The sequence below is a fragment of the Xiphophorus maculatus genome, chromosome 15 (assembly GCF_002775205.1).
Source record: "Xiphophorus maculatus strain JP 163 A chromosome 15, X_maculatus-5.0-male, whole genome shotgun sequence".
Lineage (NCBI taxonomy): Eukaryota > Metazoa > Chordata > Actinopteri > Cyprinodontiformes > Poeciliidae > Xiphophorus > Xiphophorus maculatus.
Genome location: NC_036457.1, coordinates 119201 through 139488, shown reverse-complemented (window position 1 = coordinate 139488; position 20288 = coordinate 119201). Strand labels below are relative to the sequence as shown.

The window sequence follows — 20288 nt, the reverse complement described above, 5'->3', positions numbered from 1 at the left end:
GCTCATTTAGTATTAAAACATTTCTATTTTAGGTGGTAAAAACTGTGAGAAAGTCCAGATTTTAAATAAATATGAAAAGACCACCTCTAGTAGGAGAAATAAACAGGCCAGCAGGAGTTTAGATTAATTTTCCCTCCCGTCTGCTTTTATCCATTTCGAGACAAGCGTAGTAACGTAGTACTACGTGTTTACAAGCGTACTAAGCAGAAATGTCCTTGGCTGCAACGCGGAGCCACTTTTGGAATCTGGTGTCAGTTTACCAATGGAGTCTGGACTCACTGGGGGTTATTGATGTTGACAGGCACAAAGACAGCTTGGCAACACACCTCCACTGCCTTTTTACCAAGCAACGGCGCTGCAGACACAGCTCTATAATCCACAATCAGAATTAAAACGGGATTGTCAACAAACAGCAATGGATTCTACTCAGGTCAGCAGCTTAGGACAGCATTTTCCTAATCAGAGTATTGGGTTTTTTATGCGTAAATTATCTTTTTAAACTGTTTGACTTGAAAAACTTGGCATATTTTTAAGGAAAATAATGTTTTATATTTGTTTTGGAAATGGGGTTTACTGCTAACTGAATTCAAAGCAGGATCAGACTACTTAAACTGATAATCGAATGAATAATAATAATAATAAAAATCAGAATAAAAATTAGCTCTAAAGCGCTAAAAGTTTTTAGTAAATGTTTTAGTAGATATTTACATTTGAAGACAATATTAAATCAGACTAAACTCCTCCTATTTCATATAATGTATGGTGACCTTTTTTCTTTATTATTTTTTTCTAAATAGTAGAAATATGTGAATTTTTCTGGATTTTTCTTTATTCAGAAATTTGTTTACACTGAGATTACAATTAGATTTAGCTCAGATTATCAAACTTTGGATTCTGCATAGTTATGTCAGCCTAAAATTGATTTTGATCACATTTAACTTTGAGGAAAACGATGCATTAAATGGTGGTATATATCTGAAAGAGACAGATCCCGTTTCAGAATAAAGTAAATCTTTAACTATGGACTTTAAAAAAAAGGAAAAATTGACCTGAATCATAAGGTCAGAATATATAAACCAGGACCGTTTACAGGATCTGATAGTGCTGATCGGAAACTGCTGCCAGTTACTCAGCAGGTTGTTGCTAGGTAACGACAAGTTACTCAGCAGGTTGTTGCTAGGTAACGACAAGTTACTCAGCAAGATGTTGCTTGATTTATTGTCCAGCCCTTTTATACACAGTAAGGGAAGTCAAGATGCAGATATTGTTAATGTTAATAAACATCAGTTTAGATAATTTAATTACTGTCAACTGTAGCGTTAAACTGATATATCTAGTGCGTTTTGTATGCGTCTTGTAAGCAGTTCATTTTGGGGGGGGAATGCATACAACGTTGGGTCTTATCTAAAAGAGACATCTTGTTTCTTAATAAAGATACCTCTTACTTTTAAAAGGAAGAGGCGAAAAATCAGATTGGAATATATAAACCGAACCCCATTTATAGGAACTGCTAGTACTGATCTGATACTGTTGCCGCACCAGTTACTCAGCAGGTTGTTGCTAGGTAACCACAAGCTACTCAGAAAGTTGTTGCTAGGTAACCAAAGAGTGAGTTAGTTAGTTGCCACCAACCTTTCTTAGCTAACCTTGAGGCTAAACACCAACCTAGGATTTAATTCCTGTTAATGAACTGATGTTTCTAGGCTGTTTAGTCCATGCAAGAAAAAAATAAGATTTAAAAATGATTAACTTTAGCTCTGATTATCAATTTTAGTTGAGTTTATCACATTTAAATTTGAGAGATGAAATGGTGGGTCATATCTGAAAGAGACGTCTGTAAAAACAGGCATGAATAATAAGGTAGGTAAATATGAGCCAGAGCCCATTTACAGGATCTGATAGTGCTGATCTTCATATCCGTAAACATCATCAGCTCCCTTCCCCCCATGAATGATGACAACCTCCTCCACAAAGCTGTGTAACTCGATCCGGCCTTTCCGACAAGGGAAGGTCCCATTAGCACCAGCCTGGGGCCCCCAGGGGACTCCAGGAGGCAAAGCATCCCACCACACCAACACCCCGTCAGGGAGGATCACGCCAGCCTCCCATTGGTGGAGAATGGATCAGCCCAGAGAGGGAGAGCTGTTTCCATTGGTGTAGTGGGAGTGAGAGCGATGGCAGGATGTGGGCAGACTGGTGAGGTTATGGGATCGATTGATCGATCCAGATCCTCCTACAGACTCGGGCAGGTTTACAGGGCCACCGGAGAAGATGCGCACTTTGTAAATAGAAAAAAAGTTAAGCTAAAATGTTTACACATATATACTAATGGCTTTTGTTTCTTTACACTGCGAAACACAATCTTACCAAGTATTTTTGGTTTAGTAGAGCAAATATCTTAGTATATTTGAAAAAGATAAAACTTACAAGTAACTTTTCAGCTTATTTTAAGTTATTAATTCCTTAATATTAACCAAAAAGTACTAGTTCCACTTGCAGATTAGTTCACTTATAACAAGGAGAAAATGTCTTGTTACAAGTGAAGTAATCTACCAATAGGAACAATTTTTTCAAGAAATATTAAGTAGTTATTGACTTAAAAATGGCTCCTGCTGCAAATTTACCTGCAAGTTAGTACACTTGATATAAGACAAATATATCTGCACTAGAAACTAGACCAAAAATATTTGGTACAATGTTGCTTTTTTGCAGCATATTTAATTTTTGTTTCCTGATAAATGTTTTTGTGTTTATGACTGAATGTCTCTTACTGGACAGAATGTGCCGCTCTCTAAATAAAAGTGATCCTTATTTAAAACAAAGAAAACTCCACTTAAAGAATGAAAACTTTTTTACTTTATACAAAATTAACTGGTGTCCCTTGAACAACAAGTGTATACAAAATTCATATTCAACAGTGATGCATCTTCAATTCTTTATTTTTGCCGTGTCCCATTTACAGAAATACAATGGCATTTTGAGACCGTGGTTTGAAAAAACAAAACGTAAAAAAGAACAGGGGTAAAATGTTGCTTTTTGAAACTGAACTAGCAACTGAAGAAAAAAAAGAAAAAGATGAACCCAAATAATAAATGTAATAAATTATTACATTAAGGCACCTGAAATAAAAGGATTTCCAATGGGTTTAGAAATGGTTTGAAAACTTTAAGGCTACAATGTTGTTTAAATGCTTTATGTTGCTTAGAGACAAAAAATATATATATTAAAGATTGTGCCCAACAGCGTTATGTAATGGCAGTGATCATTTCCAAACCGCGAGAAAGTTATTCTGTTTTATAATTTAAAGAAGTGACGCCAAGCCGTTTCTAAACCCGTCAGAAAATCCTCCATAGGTGGTACCTCTGTGTAAACTAGGTTGTAACTGTGGGACTCTGGGTGTTAACCGTTAGAAAACCTGCTTATATCAACTGACATAAATAAAAGAAATGACATTGTAAAAAAAAATAAAAATAATATTAACAATAATAATAAAAATGTGTGACTTGTTTTTAACTTACTTATCTCAAATATACACAGCGACTCCTTTAAGTATTTACATGTATGTACAGCGTAGTCATTTCTGCTTTGATCAAATACCTTGAATGGCGTTGCTGTGAAACTGAACTCTTTAATGTACAAGAATCCCTTCGAGAACAGAGAGGAAGGAGGTGAAACTGGGCAGCACGACTCGGAGCCACGGCGGCTCGTAGAAAAGGCACTTGCTACCAACTCAAATACTGCAAAATATTACAAATACAGCTTTCAGCCGAGATAACTGAGACAAAGGAGAAAACAAAAAACATGGAAGGCCACGTAGTAGGCACTGGGGTTTCTGTCCCTTCTTCCTCCCTCCAGGCCAGTGTTTTGGTAAGGCATGACAGCCGCAGGTGGATCGGTGGGCGAAGCTGGAAGGTGACGGAGAAAACTGTCCATTTTCATCCAAATCCTTAGAGCCCACTGACATTTCAACAAAAATCAGTCTGTAAACAATCTTTGTACAGCTTTTTTATTTTTAATAATTCAAATGTTACTTAAATAGCAGGATTCCATAACTGAACTGAAAGAAAATAAGCAGGGAGCTTCTTTCGCCTCCTGAAATTATATATATTACATTTCAGCGCCTTCTCCTGTATGCAACGAAAAGTAACAAGAGAAGCAAAAATAAGATGGTCACTGTGCTCACACCTCCTGAACGAGGGGAAAGAAAAAAGAAGAAATCATTTTCAGCGACAGTGACGACCAAAAAAAATTAAAAATAAAACAAAGAACGGCTTCTTAAACGCAAAGCCTCGTTTTGTTTTCAAAAGAAGTCCCAAACATAATAGAATAGTAGCTGCCTTGCAGCCTCTCTTGCTTCTGCATCGTCCTTTTTACGTTTTCTTACACACAATGGTCTTTGAGCTCTTTCTGACCAGCCAAGACGGCATTGACGTTTTTCCAGCGGTTGTCTTTAGAGCTGTAGCCTTGGGTCCGGTGGGGGGCTTTGAGCGGCGGACTGGAGCTGTGCAGGGTGCAGATCACCCCCCCACTGGACTGCACTGCAGTTTTAGAGTACCTATAAACGAGCTCCTTTCCCGCCTCTGCGCCGCCGCACTCCTCCTCAAGCTCGCCCTCCGTCTCCTCCTCCTCATCGTCACACGTCCGACAGGAGGGGCCCATGAGCTTTTTGCGCTCCTGCTCAGTCTCCCTGTTGTTCTCCTTCAGCTGTTGCTGCGGCTGGAGTCCCACGACGAGACGCAGCGGTTCCCAGTGGTTGTTTACGCTGCCGTCAGGAGCCGACTGCGCCGTCCTCTCACGCTCTTTTCTCCGTTTCCGCGTCCACCACACGCAGACGATGATGCAGAAGAGGCAGAGCAAGCAGAAGAGGACGCACAAAAGAGGCACCAGGTAGTCTGTGGGGTACGAGAGAGGAAATACAAAAAATTAGCATCTGAACACGATCTCCATCTACGAACTGAAAAAAATTTGAATCTGAGAAAAAATTTTAAAAGTCTGAGGAAAAAAGTAAATTATGAGAAGCAATCAATTCTGAGACAAAATGTCTGAATTCGTTTTGTCTGAGACGAAACGCCGCAACTCTGAGAAAAAGAAGAAAAAAAAAATTCTGAGAAAAAAAGTCCAAAATCTGAAAGAAAAACGTCCAAAGTCTGAATAGGAAGGAAATGCTAAATTTTTTCCTTAGAATTCTGAAAGGAAAAAAAACATCTAGATTTTGAGGAAAAAAGTAAAAATTCAGAGGGAATAATTCAGAATTGAGGGAAAAACCTCCATATTTTCCCCTGTGGTCCTAAACCTCTCCCATAACAAACCGTTGTGGTTCCCTTCATCGATACTCACCCACTGAAGGAGCCATGAGCTGCGTTTCCACCTTCACCTCTATGACTGCCAGCATTACGGTGCTGTTGTGTCTCTTGGATAAGGTGCCCACAACGGCGCTGGCAGCCTCCTGGATCAGACTGTGGTCTGGAAGATTTTCTGGCTGAAAAGACTTGGAGCCAAAACAGAAAACAAGAAAGCTCAGAAACGACAACAAAAAAAAGTTTCGTGCAAGACTTCTTCACATAAAAAAACCTAACAAAAAAAACACCTGCAGACTTGGCCCAAACAAACAAGTTCGCACATTGCAGATGTTTTAAATCTGGTTATTGAGTCACTTTCAGTAATCAACTGGCTTTGCCTCCACTGGTTCTTTGCTCTTAGTAGAAAACGCAAATTAAAACAGCAAAATTGTTTAAATAAACTGACGATAGTGCCTATCTTAAAAGTTCCAAGTTTGATGAAACAACTGGAACAACTTAGAACAGCAAGTCTTCAAAAGCAAAGTGCAATTTACTCAGAGGAGATGGGAAAAATCTACCCTTAAATCTTGTAACTTTAACCTGCTGAGAAGTGGAATAAATCCCTTCACAAACTGAAATACTGTAATACCTCATGGTTCCGTTTTAGGACCAATGTACTTTTGGTTCAACATTATAGTTAAACCTAAATATTGTAGAGTTTTTAGAGCTGTATGTATGCAGAAGATACCATTGATTGATGATATTTAAATGAAATGTTATACATTAATGAACGGACAATGTCAAATATATCAGATTTAGCAAAATGCTAGTTTCCATATGTAGTCCCATTTATGTAAGCATTTGCCAAAAACTACATAAACAAACACTAAAGCAGGCCTTTTGTTTTCTCAGAATTCAGACTTTTTTCAGAATTGTCTCATAAGTTGGACATTTTTTCTCAGACTTCCAACAATAAATTTTTCCCAAGTTAAAGGTGAAATAATCTGCCAGTGGAACTAATATTTTTTCATCAATATTAAGGAACTATTGACTTAAAACAAGGTCATATTTCCTGCTAAAATGTTGCTTGTGAATTAGTTTTGTTTTATTTCCAGTGCACTAAGATATTTACTCTAGAAACTAGACCAAAAATACTTGGTAAGATTTTCTGTTTTTGCAGTGTTCTAACTTGAACAAGTTTCAGAAATTTTGCCAATCCAACATGAAACTGAAAGACGTACCCTTGCACCTTTGATGAGGATACATATTTATGCGTATTATTTGGGTCATTTACTTACAATGGTTACCTCTACAGCATCTGGATTTGAATGCGAGAGGTCGCACAAAAGAAGAAGGGCGTGGTCTTTCGCCAAACTCCTGGTGTCTTGAAGATACCTCAGCTCAAAGCAAATATTCTCCACTGTGATCCCCTGCAAACAAACAGACTCATCAGCAGCAGCACGAATTTCAGGAGAAATCTCAACCACAGGCTGCGACAGGAAAAAAATAAAAACTACACGAGCGCGATGACTCACGGGCGGCACTTTGTCTCTGTTGAAAACAAGAGTTATGCGGCCACAGCTGTTGTCCAAATGGCCGCTGTTTGGCTGGCACTTGGTGGTTGCTTGAGGCGGCGGGGGTCCAGCCATCGAACAAACCCCCCACTGATCACAGGGGTGAGAGAAGCAGGTGTAGTAGTTGTGCTCCAGACACTTCTGTCCGGCTGGGCAGGACTTCTGTCCCGACTCTTGGTCTGACGGATTGAGCCGGCAGGGGCGGCGACCACATAGCACCTGGCGTCAAAGAGTCAAAATGTAAAAAACAACTTTGTTTTTGACAGATTATTTCATTTCCTGAGGTAATTTTGCAATTTTGTTTAGATTAGTAGCTTTTTTGTCAATCTGGACGATACCAGAATGGAAAGAGTAACAGTAGCTGCGTTTCCATCGACCATATATTTGGTGTCCAAACTTTACCCTCAACAATAAACTAAACATGCAATACTGTTCAGTCTATTACTTTTAGAAATTGTTTAGTACTTTATTACCTTAGTTCAACATTTAGCTACTTTTATAAACTGTACTTCTTACTTTAGATCAACATTTAGTTTTATACTTTTAATATCGGAGCAAGACCTGGAGAAACTCCCGTTTGTTTACAAATCTAGAACAAACTTAAAAACTACCATCTACTTAACAACCAGAGCAAGAATCAAACATGGAGAACCAACATTTAGTTTTACATTGTACAAATCTAGAACTCAACCCAGAACAACTGGGGCCAACATTTAAGAATTTAAGACTTTTTAAGGATGTGCGGACATCAGGAAAGCGATCTCTTACAAACTGCCAGAGGACATTAGTGTGTGTGGAAGGGTCTGCATACCTTTGTGCAGTGCACTTTGCCATTGATGCAGTGGCAGTTGTTGCACTCTTCCTCCCAATGGCTGCCATGAGGAAACTGCAGACCAGCATAGTGACAAGTCCTTCCAATGCCTATGACTACAAACACACACAGGAGGTCAAGCTCTAGTAATTGGATATTTGGAGTAATTATTGAGTAGATTAATTGGTGTAATAATGGGAATACAAAAAAAACAAAAAAACTATTAAAGTAAAATTAAAAACTTAGTTACATTCTTGGCATCTAGCTCCTGATCTACCAAGAGGACAAATGCACCGGAAGCCATTGATGTCATCCACACAGGTGGCTCCGTAGGCGCAGGGAGAGGACTGGCACTCGTTTATGTCTGTACGGAGAAACGACCGTGCCAAAAATAAACAGTTTGCACAAGATCCGTGTAAAACTTAGAAGGATTTCTGGCAAAATTTCCAATACACAGTGAAGAGTAAAACCAAGCTTAACAAGGAGATTTTAAGTCAAAAATGTTTTGGATGACTCTTGGTTGGGGTGCAGAGTTGGATAGCAACTACTTACATTTACTCACTGCAACTTTTTAGAAACAATTTACTCTTAGGATTCTTTTTTCTGCGTTGTACTTTTTACTTTTACTTTAGTAATTTTATTATTAAGTATTTCTACTCTTTCTTGAGTAAAACCTCTGGATTTTCTTCCCACTGGGTGGAGAACAGACATGTTTTAACCAAAGATTTACCAGACACAGACCTGCAGTTTTTGGTAAAGTTTCATAAGTATTTTTTATTGAAAGAAACTGATTTGGAAATATTTTTTCTTTTGCCTGATTTTGTTATTTTTTGGTTACTTGTATGAACTATTATCACTTCGGTCCTTAAAATACCAAAAATTCCATCTACTTCTACATTTTGGTCCATTTGATGATGTAATTCTTACATATTGAATGACTAGAGCAGATTTTTTTTTACCAAATACTTTTACTTGAGTAAACATTTGAACTAGTGTTAGTCTTAATTCAGTTAAACTTTTGGGTCTTTCTACCCATCTCTGGTCATGAGCATCTCCAGGTCTGCTAATCCTTTAAACTTATGAGATATATAAAGCACAAAAACAGTTTAAATGAGCTTCCTCTGCCTCATTTTATAGAATCAGCCTCTATAAAATGGCTGATTCCAAGTGTTGCTAGGGAGCGATAAGCAACCAAAGTTTGGTAAATTAATGCCACAAAGCATAAAATATCAACTTCTGGATTTCTTGAAACCCGTTGGAAACTTTGGTGTTTTGTTGTTCGTAAACTCAACATGGACGGGAATTCTCATATTCAAGCTAGACAACAAAGGTGAACGCTATTCGGTCCAAACAAAGGAGCAGAAGAAGAGTTTCAGGGTCACTGGGTAATTTGTCTTCTGTGTGTGAAAGTCTGACCATGTGAGTAGGGAGGAGGTATGACCTCTGACCCCGGAGATGTCAAAGAACTGAGAAAAAGGGTAGAGGGGTTGCTTTTAGCCGTCATTGTGTCCGTTTCATTTTGAGCTTTACCTCTCTCTTCAATACATCTGGATATAAAGAATATATCAGGATTATAGGAATGTGTTGTCTTCTATTATCCATCATGATAATATTTTAATTTATCGTCATCACTGTAAATTCAAATACATTTTGTTGAAAACCTCCCAAAACTTTCCTTATTATCAGGTTTTGCTATTTTTTCCACTGTTTGTTGAATCAAGGCATAAATAAATGCCAATAAATCATTTGAAAATAAAGTTACCATGATTAGTGATAAATCATGACTCGTGTCCTGAAGAAGTGCTTTACAAATAGGAATGTTTTTCAAGAGCATTTTTTGTGTTTGTAGGACTATAATTGCTGTGACACGCAGTCAAAATCATACAGTAACCTAAAAAATATCTAATAGTTTTTATTGTCACTTTTATTGTTTACAATAGTACTAGGACTGAAGCAATAAGCTATAAATCAATTAATCGCATGATAAATTAAGATTAACTTTTATTTTCTCCGTTTCTACCAACAACTGGATGACAATTTTGTTTATATTTAATTTTGTTTGTTGTTTCTGTTGGTGTCTTTATTTATTTTGAATATTTAAAATGTCTTCCAGTTTTAAATCTTCATTAGAGTTTAAGGTTTACTGATCTTTGAGAATGTTTTATTATATTACTTGAAAATTGTCTTACAAAAACAATATTATCGTTTATCGCAATAACTTCTGCAACAATGTATCGCCCAGTAAAATTTATCGTGACAGGCCTATTTAGTACCACAAAATATTGTAATATAGGCTGCCCCCTCCCCACTATGGAACAGATTTACACTTCCAGGCTCCACAAGAAAGTTTTGGACATTTTAAATGACTCTTCACACCCTGGCCATGGTCTCTTCCAGCTGCTGCCATCAGGCAAGAGATACAGAGCAATAAAAACCAGGACAAATCGCCTAAAACACAGTTTTTACCCGATGGCAATCATGGCACTAAATTCAAAGGCATAAGAACTTCTGCTCTTGACACCACTTTGTTAAAAATGTAAATTCTGTTGCGACACCTCCAGGCGCTGCAACCATCTTCTGATGTCTATTTCTCATTTTGTACTATTCATTTCTTTATCTTGGTATATCATGTATATACACATAACCTGCATCTTAACTCGAGTCGAGCAAATCTCAATCTGGATGTAATCTGTTGATGACAATGACAATAAATCTTATCTTATCTAAAACGTAAAGTCCGTATCGCCCACCTCTGTTTTGGATACTGAGGTTTCTGGAATTTTTTTTTTTAGTACTTTACTCACTTATTCTGCAGTCCGGTCCAGCAAACCCAGGGGCGCACTCGCAGCGGAACCAGTTGACTCCATCCACACAAATCCCACCGTTATAACTACGAGAAAAAAAAAAGAAGAAAGATGATTAGACGAGGCTGGACATCCTTTCCAGCAGAGACCATCGTGTGTGTGTGTGGGTGTGTGGGCGTGTGTGTGTGTTAGGGGTGCAGGTCACAAAGCTCAATTCAGCTCATCAATACAAGCCTTCACCTTTCAGATGCTAATAGGCATGTCCAGCGCCTCCCCCCTCCCATCCTCTCATCCTGGCTTCCTTCCACTCCTCAAAGCTGAGCTCCCCCCCAGGTCGCACGGGAAGAATGGACCCTACGACTCGACCCCCAGCTTCCCCTAACCCCACCTGCATTCACCGCAGGGTCGGTGGGACTCTTGTCCTCCCCACAAAACTCCCACCTTTCACCGTCCCATTCAGGATGGGAGCGCACCTCCCCCTTTAAGGCTGGATTTAAAGCCAGGTTGCTCTGGCCTTTAAAGGCCGAAAAACGTCTGTGTGAAGTGTGGAGAAAACGGAGGGAGGCGGAGAGACGATGAGCGTTACGTACCATGGATGAGGGTTGCAGTCGTCTATGTCTGTTGAAGGAGAAAGAAAATATTGTTAAGGTAGTTTGGAGAAAGTTTATTAATTTAGAAGGAACCTTCAGAGTCGCATAAAGATGGTTACAAAGTCAGCATTTTATCACCTGAAAAACATTTCCTGGGTTACAGGACTAATCTCATCTCTAGTTGCATTAATTATTGTCTACCTGAAAAAAAAATTAATAAATCACTCTGAACAAAATGCTGCTGCTGGCTTTCTGACTAAAACCAGGAAGACAAAGCTCATCACCCTTGCCTCACTATAGCTTACTTTATGGCTTAGCATCAAAAATACTTGAAAGCTTTGAAGATCTCTTGGGTCTTCTGGTTCTGGATCTACAGAACCAAACCTGGAGAAGCAGCATTCAGCTTCTATGCACCACAAATCTAGAACAAATTTCCAGAAAACTGCAAAAACATCTGAAATACTGAGTTCCTTTACATGGAGAAGCAGCATTCAGCATCTGAAGCAAACTCAATTTATTGCTTGAACAATAAATTAAACAAGTAAAATCTTTACCAAACCCATCATCAGTATGAGATTTATCTTAATATTTGCATTTATAACATTTTTGGACCAATTAGTTTCTCTTTTTTTGGTTTATAAAACATTTTTAGTTCATTTCCAGCAACAAAAATGATAATTTTCTGTTAAAACCCTCGCTGCATTTAGCCCAGATGCATTTCTGACTAAAAAGTCACCGGATGTTTGAGGCACGACTTGCTATGAAATAAAAATTAAGATTAATAAAAGAAAAATCTTTGTTTTGTTCATTTTCTATTTAAAATATAAACTTAGAAAAATTACAAAAACTGTCCATCAGCATCAACAAAACTTTGACCAACATAATTTAATGATGATTTTAAATATGGAATTTAAAACAAACGTTTCTTCTGTTACTGGTTTTCATCATTGTCGACTAAAAGATGTGTTTATGTTTTCATGATGTAAAGAACTTTGAACTGCAATGTTGCTGAAATGAGCAACACAAATGAATTTTGATGGATTGTAGATGATTTTTTTTTAAATCACCTACAATAAAAGATGAATTCCTTGTGATTTTATGGACTTCTACAATTTCTTCGCGCTACAAATTGGCTGCAAAACATCTAATTGGTGCATCTCTAATCTACTCTGCAGATAATTGCCTCCTCCTCTGGTAAAGGAATTAAACTTTGGTGCATTTCCTGTGAACATTAAAAGTTTTGCAGAGGTACTAACTCTGTCCGCAGGTGGGGCCTTCCCAGCCCTCTTTGCAGATGCAGGAGAATGCGTCTCCTCCTCCCACGCACGTCCCACCGTTGGAACAAGGACTGGAGGCACAAGTGCTGTTTTTGGCTGCAGAAAGTGGGAGGAGGGAAAGAAAATTACAGCGATACATGCAAGCATCAACAGATTTCACTGGAAATCAGAGAACCTTTTAAAAACTGGCAGAAAAAAAAAAACACGAGAGAAGACTCCGGTAATTACAAATCACAGATGAAAAACATGAGAACAGTGGCGCTTCCAAGTACATGAAACGTTTTATCTCAAAGTAGCTGAAGCAGAAATATGCAAAGCATGATTATTAGCAACTTCAGGGGAAAATAACTGTTGCTTTTAATGCGTCACCTGTGTTGCACGTGTTTCCTTCCCAGCCAGGTGGGCAGGAGCAGCGGAAAGCGTCGCCGTGGTCGTAGCAGGTGCCGCCATTACTGCAGGTGGTTTCATCGCACTGACTCTCACCTGATCACAAAACAAAAAAAATACAGTAATAATCAATTAATTAATCATCATAAATCAATTAAGTGTGATAATTTCCATTCCGATATATATATATATATATATATATATATATATATATATTTTTTTTTTTTTTTTTTTTTTTTTTTTTTTTTGTTTAGAGACTCCATAATCCTCCTGTTCCACTGTGGAGTATTATTTGCAAAATTATAGTTTATCAATTTGATTAACTAAGTGCATTTTTATGCCATGATCAATATATTACTTGAAAATGCTTTTTGTTTTGATATATTGATATAATAAATGCAGGTGTAGCAGTTTTTCCAAAAAATAAAATTGCATAAAATTTCCACCAAATAATCACTTTAAAAGTGTCACATATTGTTAGATATAGTTTTTGTCATCAAGTAGAAAACTTTTGGTTTGTTTTTTTATTTACACACATTTACAACTATACACACATATAGTTGTCCATAAATATGCAGATCCCATAGAAGAAAAATTTATTTATGTTCTGGTTTTTTTTTTTTGGCTCTTCACATTGCAGAAGTTGCCATCCGCTGCTCTAGACTCAACATTTTATCAATAAAATCAAAGTTATTGTTATCTACATACTGCCAAATTAAATCAATCTGAATATATAGTCAGTATTATTTAACTTTAAGAAGTACTCATTGAATGCAAAAGCGGCTGCTTATTGATAATTTAACAGCTTATTAATTTGTTTTATCAATAGATTCTGCCACAGTATGAGAACATTTATGTTGCTGAAATGGCCCAAAGTGACCAAATTATCCCATTAGTGATGCAGTTTAAGGTTTCGGCTGCTGATTGGTTAACCCACAAACTCCTGACCAATCCTCTGCTCTCTTGTTGGAACCCAACTCACGGGAGTGGCAGGTCTTGCCCTTCCAGTCGTCGGCGCATTCGCAGTAGAAGTCATTCACCAGGTCGATGCAGCGTCCACCATTTTTGCACGGGTTGTGTCTGCACTCATTGACATCTGAGGAAGGAAAAAACTTCAACAACCACCAAACTAACTCCAACTCATACAGAGAGATTAGGGGCTAGAAGCTCCACTCCAGATGTGCTAGGGAGATTTTCCAAACAGAAGACAAACTCACTGAGGTCACAGAGTTGACCCTCCCAGCCGTCCGGACAGAAGCACTGAAAGGAGCTCAATCCGTCGATGCAGGTCCCACCGTTCTTACACGGGCTGCTGATGCAGTCGTTGATATCTGAGACAAAGTTTCCATTTAGCAAATCTTCTGACATCTTTGAAAGTATGTTAGTTAGCGGAGATGTTTCCGTACGTACTTTCATGACAGTAGATGCCGCTGAAACCCGGATCACAGATGCAGCTGAAATTGCCGGTTGGCTGGCTGATGCATCGTCCGCGGGGGCCGCACACGTTGGAAGAAACGTGCTGCACTCCTCCCGAGTCGTCGACGGGTACGGCAACGATGCAGCTGTCAATAACTAGAACAAAGGGGAAAAAAATTATTAATGGTGACCTATTGTACTTTATTGAACAGGTTAGGATAAGTCTATGGGTTATACAAAAAGATACGCCTATGTGTTTGGCACAAAATAATTCTTAGAAAATGACATTTTAGTCTGTACAGTTCTGTCCATTTTGAGCTGTTTTAGGGTGTCTTGTCACTTTAAATCCAAATAAGCTGCTCAACATTTACACTCGCACTTGAAAATGTCTGCAAACAGATGTGAAATTATACAACCATACAACTTTGAAAAGCAGAAGAAGTACAGCCAACAAGAAAGCAGCAAGTAGTTTCTGAATGGCAAGTCAACAACAAAACGCTTATCTTTTCCAGCAGTCATTGTACTGCGGTTAAATCAAACGTGCTGGAGCTCAGCGGCGGTTGCTATGTAACTAGCATAGCATCCATGCCGTTGCTAGGTAACATTCGAAAAGGTTTTCAGAACAACTCATTTTCCAGACACCAAAAAACATCAACTTAATGTAACAAAGCAATAAGTCACTGCTGTAAGTAGAGAGCACACATTTCAGTCTGAAAGCAGGATTTCAAAACACTTCCATTCTATTGGCTGAGGCGGTAACCAGGCAACTGTACTTTTTGTTTTGAGAGAGAGCAGAAAAGCGTGAGGAGAAAGGTTTGAGAAATCACAGTGAATATTTGAAAGAGAGCAGACGTTTTGAGCACAAGTATTGAAAGTTTTGAGAACAAATCACGTGATGTTCTGCTTTCAGACTGAAAATGTGTGCTCTCGACTTACGGCAGCAAAATTCCCCCATACAAATGGAGCTACAGAAATGTCCAAAATGTGAATTTTGCATAATAGATCACCTTTAAAAATCAATGCTTCCCATAATGTTTTAAAGATTATTTTTAGTTCTTGAGGCACCTTGACATGTTGCGGTTTGGCAGAGCTCCTTCAGACGTTCGCAGGTTTTTCCCTCGTAGCCTTCGGGACAAGCGCAGTAGAAGTCTTGGTCCATGCTGTGGCAGGTGGCGCCGTTCTCACAGGGGTTTGAATCGCAGGCATCAGAGGGGGGCCAGTGAGATATCTGTGGGAAGTGAGAATAGAGACAAGTTCTGTTAAATAACATTAAAACAACTTGAATGGAAAAAAATGGAAAAAACAAGCAATGTGCAGCTACATTTGCACCGTTTTTACACAAACTAAAAAAGTCTGATCTTTACATCAAAACAAAAAGGAATCTCAAAAATAAATTCTGATGGTTTCTTCATTCAACACTATCTGGATTTCAATTGTGGAGAAACACTGGAAATAAAAAATAGTTCATTAATAGTTTTTGCTTTCAGTTACAACAACAAAAAAAGTACACTTTAATTGAAAATTGGATATAAAGGTATTTTGTTTTTACTGTACTAAATCCACGTCAAAACTGGAAGTCTCATAGTTAACTCAAAAATTATCAATTCATCAGAAAAGTAACCATAAAAGTAATATTAAGTTGGTCAATATGTAAAGTTGATGGGACACCAATGAGTATACGTTTTGGGAAACTGAGTTTTTATGGGGTTTTTTTCTGATTGTTGAATCTTTCAAGCAAGATGATTTCAAAAATATTAAGCTAGCTTTGAAACAAGCTAGCATTAAGTTTCTGGAGTGACATTAAGAAACTAACATTTCACATTAAAAAAACCCATTAAGACAGAGAAGCAAGAGAAACCAACGAGGCGGCAGAGAAAGAAGAGCGCAAGTATGTTCTGATGAGCAGCTTAGTGGACTCAAGCCAGCGCTGTTGTTTTGAACAAAACAAAGGTAAGCAAACGAATTAAGCCTCAAAAAACTTTCACTAAGCTCATCAAGGGAATCCAGGCGTTTGGTTCCCTAATCTTGCAAGATTATTCTGAGGCAAAATCCCAGCTGAGTGTGAGAAACTGAGCAGGCGAAGAAAAAGATTATCTACAATGAGAGCAAATACCGACTGAGGTTCATCACACTGAACAATAATAGAGATAATTCATCCGGGTGAGAGGCCAACGCAACTTTCTAACATTATTTTTTTTAAATGGAGAGTTTAGAGAGAACAATCTCTTCGTTCATGTAAACAGAAGCCTACTGTGCATAAACTTTGGGTTGGACCTTGCTACCATTTAAGGTGGTGAAGCAGAGAGGTTAGCAGGGCATCATGGTGGTCAAAGCTGTGGTTTATTTTACTGAAACAGTCAGGCCGCCCACTCCCAAAAATGTAGAAATCACATTCACATTTTATAACAAATATGTCTGCAGGCGTCAGTCCAAAACATTTTTAACGTTAACTTAATCTTTTCAGATTAATAGCAGCCGCCATAGTTTTTAACGTAGTAATTTTAAATTATGCAGATTTAGTCAAATTAACTATTTTCCTGCACTCCAAAAACACAAAATCTTAGCAATAAATTTGGTTGTTTCTCCTGCTAATATCCTAGTAAACCTTAAATAACTAAATTTATTTAGCAACTTTTCAGAAAGATATAGGAGTTTGTTTTAAGTGAATAATTCCTCAATTTTCATGAAAACGTTCTAGTTCCACTGGCACTGTTACCTAGCAACGCCAGCCAAGCCCAGCTCGTTACCTAGCAACCCAGTTTTAGTTCCACCTGCAGATTATTTAACTTCTAACATGAGAAACATTTCTTGTTATAAGAAACCTATTACCCATGTTATAAGTGAAATAATCTGCCAGTGGAACAAAAACTGGGTTGCTAGGTAACGGGCTGGGCTTGGCTGGCGTTGCTAAGCAACGGTGCCAGTGGAACTGGAACTTTTTATCAATATAAAAGGAATTATTTACTTAAAACAAACTCCTATGTCTTGCTTAAAAGTTACTTGTGAGTTAGTTTTGTCTTTATTCCACTTCTACTTTATTCCAAGTGTACTTCAACATATTTGCACTAGACAAAGAATACTTGGTAAGATTTCAGAGTGTTCACAGCAGCTGGTTATGCGATCGGCACAATGATGGAGAAAGATAAAAGTTTTCTGCCACTCAAAGAGACCAAAAAACGGGATGCGATAGCGATGACAGCAACAAAAGTTCAATGTTTGACATTTCTAAATGAACAAAAACAAAATGACTGAAACGCTTAGAATCTTCAAACATGTTTGGTTTGAGCAATAAAACATTTTTGAAAATGTTTGAGCGTTTAGGGCATTAACAGTGGTGGTATTTGATATGGGCAGTTGCCCACGGTGACATTAGAGAGGGGCGGAGCACAGAAGAACCATAAAATAAAATCTCTCATCTGTCAGTTGTCCCCTGAACAAGTTTGGTGCTACTTGTATGCATGTGTAGTGGATTAAGTTTCCCTTTGATTCTGCTGAGTGTTGGGAGAGTACATTACCTGGTTTGATACAAAAAGATATTTAATGGCTTGTATTTTAATTGGTTGGAGTGCAGCAGAAGGAGGGGCTTCCTCAGGGCATCATTCCTGCAACAACCACAACTAGTTTGTGTGATTATTCTGATTAAAATCTTCAATCAATTGACAGAACCACATATTAAATTTCCTGTCAACCTTTTGCATTTTTTTAAAAAGCACCCGGGTGTCTCTACAACAGAGCTTTCCAAGTTTTCTGATGAATTTCTTGATGTCTAAATTTACATTTAAAACAAAACAACTCCTTTAAGCCTCCCTGAATATGAAAACATGAAAAAATATATAATTTTCAGACATTTTCTTAAACATTTTAAGCTTGCAAAGTTAAGCACCGTGATTGATCCAGACTGAAAATAAAATCAAAATACAAGATGGTTCTTCAGTGTCTAATGAGTCAGTTTGCTTTTCTCACCTGGATCCGATCAGGACTTGGACAAAAACTGTTACACAATCAAATTTCTAATGACCTGACGAGATACTAATCAGAGAAATATGATGCTGTGGGGCCTCGTAGTTTTGGCACAGCAGGGCAGGAATGTACATCATGCCGTAGCAGGCAGAACTCCAGCAGCTCCTCATTCAGGGAGGCTCACATTTATAGTAGAGATGCTAAATCCGGATTGGCCTCAGACCAGCAATGTCCTCCATTCAGGGAGGCACAGATACAGCAACGTGTCGGTTTCCTCACTGATAACCCAGATTCAGACGCAGACCGTGTTTGAAAGGGGTCGGGAGGAACCCGCCGAGACCGAAGTCTCACATAGGAAAAAAAAAAAAAAAAAGAGGGCTTGGCTTGCAGAGCGGGGATGGATTACGTTACACAACCATGAAGATCACAGCATGTTGGGTCACATTACTGTTAAATGCTGAAGCGGTTTTACGGTTTTCTCCATTGTGTGACAACTTATCAAAGGGCAATGTGAAACCAGGCGTAATGAATCAAATGCAAAACGCTGAACAAGGACATAAAGACACCCAAGTAGCATTAACATTCACTTTCATTTACCACAATAACTGCTTTATTGTGAAAAGGTAGCTACAGATTAGAGGAGTAAAGATTAGGGATGCACCAATTTATCAGCGCTGATTTCCTTCATTTTGGGAGGTTGGTGACACTTGCATGCGAAGCCGTTCTAATTTACATCTGCAAAGGTGTAAAAAAAAAAAACAAAAACAAAAAAAAAAAAAACAACCACTGTCCTCGTCTGCTCCCCCATGAGAAAAGTCCGACAGACTGACCGGCCCACCAGGTCATGTCTGCACGTTTACAGTCAACAATATTCACCCCACTGTCACCAACTCTGCCATGTTCTTGCTGTATTTAGCAACATTTCTGACAAAAAAATAAATTAATCTGCAGGTCAGGCTTTTTACAGATTGGCAATAGGACAAAAACTGCAATCAGTGCATCATAGTAAGGATGCGTTCACTTTGTTTTTGGTATTGTTCCATTTCGACTGGTTTTAGGAACCCACCAATTTTTCCTTCCACAGATAATTAATGAAATAAGCAAAATCGAGCAAAACTAATCGTTTTAAAGAATCTGTAATTATACGATAAGTTCAGTCCAGATTTTACCAGGCAAGTGGTTTTAATTACGCTGATGTCACACAATTAGAACAAAAGTTTTATAAATCTCAACGTGTATTCAGTCTAGAAATGTGCAGTTCAGTTTTGACCACTCCTCGAATTTTAGAGTTTGAACTTGAAATGATCCAATGCGATCCAGGATAATCAGAAAACCAACTGAGAGAAAGTTTTAAAGCCTGTGACAACTTCCGCTAAAAGTTAGCTAGTCACAATATTATCACAGAGCTGACCTACATCTCAGCTCAAGAGTGACTTCCTTTATCATTTCAAAATAAGAGTTTCAATGGTTTATAAATCCAGAGAATGTTTCCATCTCCCTTCTGCGCATTAACGTTTTCGGAAAAAACAACCTCAAATGAGCGTAAATATTTTTGTGAAACTGAGGAAATTGTTTCAAATGTAGCCATTTCCAACCACAATTTCTAATGCAATAATTCAAAATGCGCTTAAAAAACACTGATGGAAACATGGCTAATGTGACATAAGGACAACCAAATGAGCTTTGAGAGAATAAAACACGGAAACAATCCAATTCAATTTTCACAACCATACTTTCCGTCTTTTGTTTGGTTTCTTGACGACTTTTAAGGTGGTTTTCAATAGTTCTCAGCTACACAGTTGTATTACCTTTGGTCAGGTCATTTTACCTGAACCTGACACCAGAAAATGGTTCAAAACTGGACTCAAAATGACTGACAAAGCAGCCAGGATACAAAAAAGAAAAAATGAAACCACAAAATCAGTTAAACGATTGCAAGAATGTTTAGCAACTTGGAAGCAGAACCTGGAGAAATCAAAGTTTGCTGCTCGGTCTCACCTCACACCGTTGGCCACCGAACTCCAGAGGACATTCACACACGAAGCCGTCCAAAACCACGTGGCACCTGCCACCGTTCTGGCACGGTCCGCTTTCACATTTATTCCTCTGGATTTCACAGTGATTGCCGACAAAATCAGGAGGACATTGGCAGCGATAGCCCCTCTGTCCCTTCTAAAAGCAAAAAAATAA

At 38.2% G+C, this 20288-nt stretch overlaps 1 protein-coding gene across 2 annotated transcripts in view; it reads right to left on the bottom strand.

Annotated features, from left to right (window-relative positions):
- Positions 1 to 2921: 2921 nt before the first annotated feature.
- Positions 2922 to 20288, bottom strand: part of jag2 (jagged 2) — a 56629-nt gene continuing 39262 nt past the window's right edge. For both annotated transcript variants that reach the window (XM_014470383.2, XM_023347700.1), the window contains 15 exons: positions 20097 to 20270; positions 15204 to 15366; positions 14133 to 14294; positions 13940 to 14053; positions 13705 to 13818; positions 12705 to 12818; positions 12315 to 12431; positions 11059 to 11086; positions 10469 to 10554; positions 7915 to 8028; positions 7665 to 7780; positions 6815 to 7072; positions 6578 to 6709; positions 5338 to 5488; positions 2922 to 4892 (listed from right to left, as the gene is read on the bottom strand). In XM_014470383.2, the coding sequence (XP_014325869.1) occupies positions 4381 to 4892; positions 5338 to 5488; positions 6578 to 6709; positions 6815 to 7072; positions 7665 to 7780; positions 7915 to 8028; positions 10469 to 10554; positions 11059 to 11086; positions 12315 to 12431; positions 12705 to 12818; positions 13705 to 13818; positions 13940 to 14053; positions 14133 to 14294; positions 15204 to 15366; positions 20097 to 20270 (2355 nt within the window). In that variant the 3' untranslated portion in view covers positions 2922 to 4380. The remainder of the gene's footprint in view (positions 4893 to 5337; positions 5489 to 6577; positions 6710 to 6814; positions 7073 to 7664; positions 7781 to 7914; positions 8029 to 10468; positions 10555 to 11058; positions 11087 to 12314; positions 12432 to 12704; positions 12819 to 13704; positions 13819 to 13939; positions 14054 to 14132; positions 14295 to 15203; positions 15367 to 20096; positions 20271 to 20288) is intronic.